Raw genomic sequence first — 6,928 nt, forward strand, 5'->3', positions numbered from 1 at the left:
TTTTAATTGATTGGAGATGAATTTCCAAGTGCTCACCTGCATCACTATAAAAGATGGTACCACGTGTGGGTAGCAGTCTCTCAACATGCCTACTAAACCCCAGCCCCACCCAGGCCTGCAGAGACTGGCTACAGGGAGACGGATCAACAGCAACCTCAGGCCCAGGACTCTGCTGGACAGCCTTGCAGCACCAGCTGAGGGCAGTGGGGACCTGACTGCATGTGCTCCGCAGCCAAGAGCAGCAGGCCAGGGCAATGGCAGAGAGTAAAGCCACCAGTGAGATGGGGACAGGACGAAGGGGCTGACCTCCTGATGGTACTTACAGCTGCTGCTGCTGGTGGTGCTCATGGCATGACCTGCCCCAAAGGTCCCACTGCTGAGCGCTGGGAGAGGGAGAACTGACCCATTGTAAGGGGGTGGCCCCTTCTCACTGTGAGGAGGCTGAGTGCCTCTCAGCTGCTGGGAGGTCAGGCAGGAACTGGGATGAGGACTGGGGAGACCCTGGTGACACCTTCCCCAACATGTGCCCTTGAAGACCCAGGCTCTGCTCAGCCCCGCTCTCAGCAGCCAGGGCAGGCAGAGAACAAGCTGCAAGCAGCACAGCAGACACATTGGTGGGTTCACCCGAGCCCAGCTGCAGCCAGGGCAGGGCACCTTTATTCCACAGGCCCTGCTGTGTGCGGGGCTCGGCCTCAGCATCCCACACTGTAAGGCACAAGGCAGGGGAGTCCAGAGGAGCAGGCAGGAAACAGACAGTCTGCGGAGATCACACCTGGTCAGCGGAAGGCAGAGGGGTGTGGGGTGTGACACAAAGGCCAGAACACATGTGCCACCCAGAACTTAGCGGAAATAGTTGACACATTTATGAGCAACCAGGTTCCAGGCTTGGTCAAAGGCCTCCACGACTTCTGACTTCAGGGGCCCCTCCTTCACGGCTGCCAGGTTCGTCTCCAGCTGCTGCAGGCTGGACAAGCCCAGGATGACTGCATCCCCGTGGGCATCCTGCAGGGAACAGCACACATCAGCTCACACAGTCACACTCACTGCCCAGCCCTGCTGCCTGCCCAGGAGGGGCCTGGGGAGCTGTGGCTTTGTCACTGCCTGCCTGTGTCCTTGTCCCTGGAGCCACCTGCTCACCCAAACAAACCTCCATGGAGAGCCCAGTCCTGTCCCCCAGCAGCTGAGCAAACATGGCTTAGCTAGCTACCCTCTCTGAGCCTGCGTGTCCTCCACTCTCAGTGTGGTCAAGGGAGTAAAGAAAAACCATGCAAGGCACTCTGCTTGCAATTGCCGAGCTCATTTATTTGTAAGGCTGTTTTAACAGGTTCGTGAAAAATAGAATTGGAAGATAAAATCCTTAGCCTGCTCAAATTTTGAATCTGGGATCATCCTTGTGGTGTAGCAAGTTAACCCACTGCCTACAATGTCAACTCCCATGTTAGCACTGGCTTGTATCCAGGCTGCTCTGCTCTGATCAGCTCTCTAGTAATGGCCTGGAATACCGCAGCAGATGTCCCCAGTGTTTGCTACTCAGCCATCCTCAGGAGAGACCTGCAGGAAGCTCCTGGTACCTGGTGGAGGACCGGCCCAGACCTTTTAGGGGTGAACCAGCAGATGGAAGATTCTCCCACTCTCTCTCTCTCTCTCTCTTTCTTATTCTGCCTCTCAGACTAACAAGTCAGTCTTTTAAACAGTTTTTTTTTAAATCCATGGAGTTTTTTTATAGTACATATTCTTGATAAAGTTCTGGTAGACTTGTCATATACATGGATTCCAAAACTTTTCTGTATCTGACAGACTTTCCTTGTGATTCCAATTTTCACATTCGTTTTTCTAGTTCTTATTCGTTGAGGAACTAAGAGAGAGAACCGCAGATGGAGAGGGCTCCTGTCTTGAGGTTCATTCTTAAATGACCATGACAGTCCATGCAGGGTCTGAGCTTGAGTCAGGAGGCAGCAACACAGCGCAGGTCTCCCATGCGGGGGGCAGGGATCCAGTGCCCTCAGCCCTCAGCCCTGCCTCCCAGGCTCTGCACTACCCTAACCAGGTTCTCTGAAGTGGGCAGCGTAACAGCAAACCTGAGTGCTCATTTCAGCACCTACATTGGGAGGATCCTCGCTGGTGGCCTGTGCAGGTGTCCAAGCCAATGAGGTTGTGAAAGGCTCACCAGGAAGACTGGTGACAGTGGGAGAGAAAGTCCAGCTCCCAGCACAGGAGGGAGCCTTCGGGGGTTGGTGTTTACAGTTGTGTTATCATTGCAACCCACATGACATCCATGTGTGTTTCCATTTCCTCATCAACAATACTGGGAGAGCAGGTGCCCAAGTCCCAAGTTACGGTCAACTTGATGTTCATGAACCCTTCATCCAGAACTCAGAATTGTATGAGAACAAAAATATCACAAAAAGACACACAAGATTTGGGTGCCAAAAAATTTTGTAAGAAGAGAAGACAAACTCTGGGCCCTAAAATACAGAGCAGAAGTTGCACATGTGGGACAGCGGGGTTACCTTCAGCTGGGAGTGGTGGTACATCCAGCGTAGGGTGGCTGAGGTCAAGCTGGGGGCATTGGCGCCATACGCAGCCTGCAGGGCCTTCTGGACCAGCTCAATACCCTTGAAGTGTTCCTCTGTCCAGTAGCTGGGTGGGTGAGGAACAGGAACAGAGGGACACACATGAGGATGACACTTAAAGCAGCATCCAAAGACCCAACCAGACATCCAATCTACTCCACACCTGCTGCATGGAGGAGCCTCCCCAGGCTGCTGACTCCCTCCCCTGAAACCCCAATGACATCTTTGGTCCTGAGAGACAGGCACTTGCCCTCATGTGACCGAGTGCAGCGAAAGGAGCTGAGACAGGGCAGAGCCCAGGCCTCCTGAGCCTCTAGTTCAGTTCTCTTCCTGCCCAGCAGGTGACTGCTCAGGACCAAGCAAGTACTTGGAAGGCCATGTGGTCCTGGGATGCCCATTCCTCACAGGAACCACACACACACACACACACACAGAAGGAACCACTGAAGGCATTGCAGTTGCTACAGTCATCCACAGAGGCAGGTGCAGGCAGGAAGAGAACCCAAGTTTGGTAGACAACTCGACAGCCCAGTGAAATCACGGACAGCACAGCTCACCGATCCTTGTACAGCTGAGACCATTTATCCCCAAAGAAGCGGCACGCAGGCTTGGTGTCATTCTTCTCCTCGTACTTGTACCTGCCGGTCAGCAGCCCTCCTGAAAGAGGCCCACCATTGGAACCCTTGTATAGGACACGCTTCCAGGTGGAGAGACCCCAAGGGGGAGAAAAGGAGCCGTCCCACCCCTTTGCAGTCCCTCCATCTTCCCAGTTCGAGGCAGGGATCTGCTCAGGAAGCAGAAGCAGAGACCACGCCAGGGCTGCCCTCCTGCTCACTGGACCTGTGCCCAGGTTACCACGTACCAGCCAGTGGGTTGAAGGCGTAGAACCTCAATCCAAAGTGCCTGAGACAGGGGAACAGCTCCTTCTCCACCATCCGGGTGACAGCATTGTACATGCCCTGTGGGGACAGACACGAGCTACAAGGGAGTCCTCAAAGTAATATTCTCTGAAGAAAATTGCGTCTGTGTCACAGTGATGGGCACTCCTAAAGCAGGGTGTCACAATGAGATCACCAGAAGGACAGAGTCAGAGGGACAAGGCCCTTCACCTCCAAATATTTAGCACTAAGTGGAAAAAAAAAGTAACTGTCAATGAGAAAAGAGGCTATCAGTGTGCCCCAAGGAGCTGTGCCCAATGTCCAGCACGAACCCCAAGGGGCACACATCCTGGCTCCCTGGGGAAGGAGGAGGTGAGGGAGAGCCTGTGCACTGGGGCTCCTGGGAACCACAGGGAAAGGCTTCCTGGGGAACAGCCACCTGGGGGAGCCCTAAACACTTCTCCCAGGGACTCAGCACTGCCCCAGGCTGACAGGCAAAGCCAGGCAGGAGGGAGGAGCCAGTGCACAGCCAGCAATACAAGGGAGGAGCTGCCAGGGTCAGGCTGAGGAGCTGGGATGTCTCCCAGACCTCACCCAGTAGCCACTCAGAGGGTCTGAAACAGCACACAATGCCAGGGTTCCTCCGTGGGGATGAGGATCCAGGTTAAGCAGAACTGTGGAGCGCTGGCCCTCACCTGGTACACAGTGGGCTGGATCCAGCCATTCTTCTTGCACAGGGTGCAGATCTCAGCCACCTCCCAGGAGGAGTAGTTGGAAAGGCCCAGCTCCACAAACTTGCCCTGTGGGGAGAGGCTGTGCTCAGCACTAGTGTAGAACAGGAAGCCAGCAGGGGTCTGAGTGCGATAATGGGGTAGTGCAGTGTGCCCCAGTCCGCATCATATTGCCGTGGTACATCGCCTGCTGGTTTGGAATGGGAGGAGGCAGAGGACACGTCTGACGAGAGAGAGGGGCTAGGTGGCCCTCACCTCCTGGTGCAGCTCATGGCAGGCACGCAGCGTCTCTTCTATGGGGGTGTTGTGGTCAGGCATGTGTAGGTAGAAGATGTCCACACGAGGACACTGCAGCCGCTTCAGTGAAGTCTCCAGCTGGTTCCGCACACTCTCAGGCTTCAGTGTCAGCCCGTCCAATGGGAGGGCCTTGGTGGCAATTTTCACTAGGAGGTAACAGACATGGGGGTCAGAGTAAACCGTCACACACTGTCCTAGATCCAGTGCAACAGTGGAGAAACACAACTCACAGCCCTTCCCAGCTCTGCCCTCACAGCTCTGGGTCCTTGAGAAGGTGTCCAGGCCTCTCTGAGCCTCAGTCCTCCCACCTGCACCATGGCCAGGGAACTGGCTGCACCTGTCACAAGGTGCTGAGGGATGAGCACCTGCTGAGAGTTTAGGGAGCAGGGCAGGGTACAAGTCACTAAGGGAGCCCAGGGCACAGGGGACAAGGCCACACAGCAGCTCAGGAGCTTCCTTGGAGTCTGACTGCCAGAGTCCACAGGGAAGACAGAGGCTGCTGCCCGGGATGTGAAGGAAGCTCGCTGCAGAGCCAATGTGCCAGGCAGATAACTGGGGCAGAAGCACTGGGCATGGGGACCTTCTGACCTGGGAGAAATGAGGTTTGGTGACACTCACTGGGGACATTTCCATTCCTCCATCCTCCTCCACCCTTCCTGGATCTAACCAAGAGGACTGTGACCCAGTGACCCAGCCTCAATGAGGGAGCAGAAGGATTTCATCAGGACACCAGCAATTTCAGGATCAGGACAATCAGCAGCAACAATAGGGACCCGATGTGAGTTGTCCTGGGAGGTAGCCAGGGTGTGTAGAGGGAGGTTCCCTGAGATGCAGGTGCCTCAGAGCAGTGGGATCAGGGGTGAGACTCCAGCCGGCCATGCCTCCCCAGGGAAGGAGGCTAAGGGGCCAACACACAACACTGACATTGCTGACACTGCTGAGTTCTCACTGCACCTGTCGGGCCGGGCTAAAGCCACTCCAGGATGTGTGATCCCTGAGGGCATTTCCACCCTACCATGTTCCTCCTACATGACCGACGGCTCTTCCAGCCATGCCAGTCTTGACCATGTTCCTCCTACCTGCCCTTCCTGCAGCTTCTCTTCTCTCGCACCCCTGAGGCCACCTTCTTCCTGGGAGGACAGTGCTCTCTCTCTGACCAGCCTTCCTCTGTCCTCCCTGGGAAGGGATCCCTGCTGGGCATGCTCAGTGCTGAGCTGGAGGAGGGGTTTGCATCCTGTAGTCTCAGACAGAAAGTCTAATGAGAGGCACCAAAGGCTGCTCCCTCCCTCCATGCTGTGCAGTGGCCATGGCTCCTGGGTGTTCATAGCACTTCCAACTCAACAGGGCACTGGGAGCAAAGTCAGGTCCGGCTGAGGGGACGGCCTGGGCCCGGGAGGAAGTAGAACTGTAGTTTGTTCCAAGTGTGTTGGAAGTTGTGCCAAGCTTAGCCAGGTGTGAAGGTTGGGGTCCAGCAGGCCTGGGCCTCAGGGCACCTGCTGTGTTAGAGGAGGCTGCCACTGTGCCAGGGTCTGGGTGTTTAGTGCCCAGAGTTGGGCTTGGCTTGGGGATTGCTGGCTAGACCAGAGAGGTGGGTTCTGAGCAAACTCTCCGGAGGGAAGGAAAGGGAGGCAGGACAAGGCGCCATCCAGGTGCCCAGGGCAATGCTTCCCTGCGGGCTCTGGGCTCCCAGAGCTGCCGAGTGGCCCTGGATGGTCAGTGCAGCAAGTGGCAGGTGCAGGGCTGGGCCGGTCCTATGGTTCAGGGTCAGCAGTGCACGGCGCAGGCAACTTCAGGGGCCACAGTTACCTTTGCAGTCGCTGCGGCCCAGCCCGAGACCCATGCCACCCAGGATGGTCTCCGACTGGCCTTCGGCGTAGTAGAAGGCTGTGTCGATCTCGTTGTAGCCCTGACCCAGGAAGGCGCGCACCGTTGCCACGCTTGCTGCTTGGTCCATGCGGCGCCCAAATTCCATGGCGCCCAGGATCGTGGAGACGCCCCGGCGTTGTGGCATGGGACAAGACATGGTGGCGGCGGCAGGGGCAGCGACCGAGGACTCCGAGAAAGAGGGTTAGGATGGCAGCTTTTGCAGGAAGGACTCAAAGTGAAAGCCACTGGTCCTTTTTAAGGCTCGTCAGGGCGCACCCAGCAGGAAGTCAGGCATTGGTGGGGGGATGGCGATTTGGGCGGGGACGGGGGCGGGTCGGTCCTGGTGAATGGATGGAGACAGGGGCGTGGCGGAGTAGTGGGGCGTGCTGAAGGGGGTTCAGGCAGGACACAGGGAGCTGTGGGCGAGACCCAGGGGCGTGGCTTGGAGACAAGGACTTTGGAAAGACTTGGCAAAAGGGCAGGTCAGGGAACCAGGGCAGAGAGAACAGCAGTGTAGGACCGAAGTGGGTGCTGGGAGAAGCCACGTGGACACCAACAGTTCTGATACTGTCTTCACTTCTCT

The 6,928-nt window shown here is 56.5% G+C and overlaps 1 protein-coding gene across 1 annotated transcript; it reads right to left on the reverse strand.

Moving 5' to 3' along the window:
- Nucleotides 1-765: 765 nt before the first annotated feature.
- LOC101517837 (aflatoxin B1 aldehyde reductase member 3) lies at nt 766-6,593 on the reverse strand. The gene is made up of 7 exons (XM_058675966.1): nt 6,286-6,593; nt 4,438-4,625; nt 4,147-4,251; nt 3,436-3,532; nt 3,131-3,230; nt 2,511-2,640; nt 766-1,002 (listed from the first exon to the last, which is right to left on the reverse strand). Exons 1-7 carry the CDS (start codon nt 6,500-6,502, stop codon nt 841-843), a joined length of 999 nt encoding a protein of 332 aa, XP_058531949.1. The 5' UTR covers nt 6,503-6,593; the 3' UTR covers nt 766-840.
- Between the last annotated feature and the right edge of the window lie 335 nt (nt 6,594-6,928).

Source organism: Ochotona princeps, chromosome 2 (assembly GCF_030435755.1).
Source record: "Ochotona princeps isolate mOchPri1 chromosome 2, mOchPri1.hap1, whole genome shotgun sequence".
Lineage (NCBI taxonomy): Eukaryota > Metazoa > Chordata > Mammalia > Lagomorpha > Ochotonidae > Ochotona > Ochotona princeps.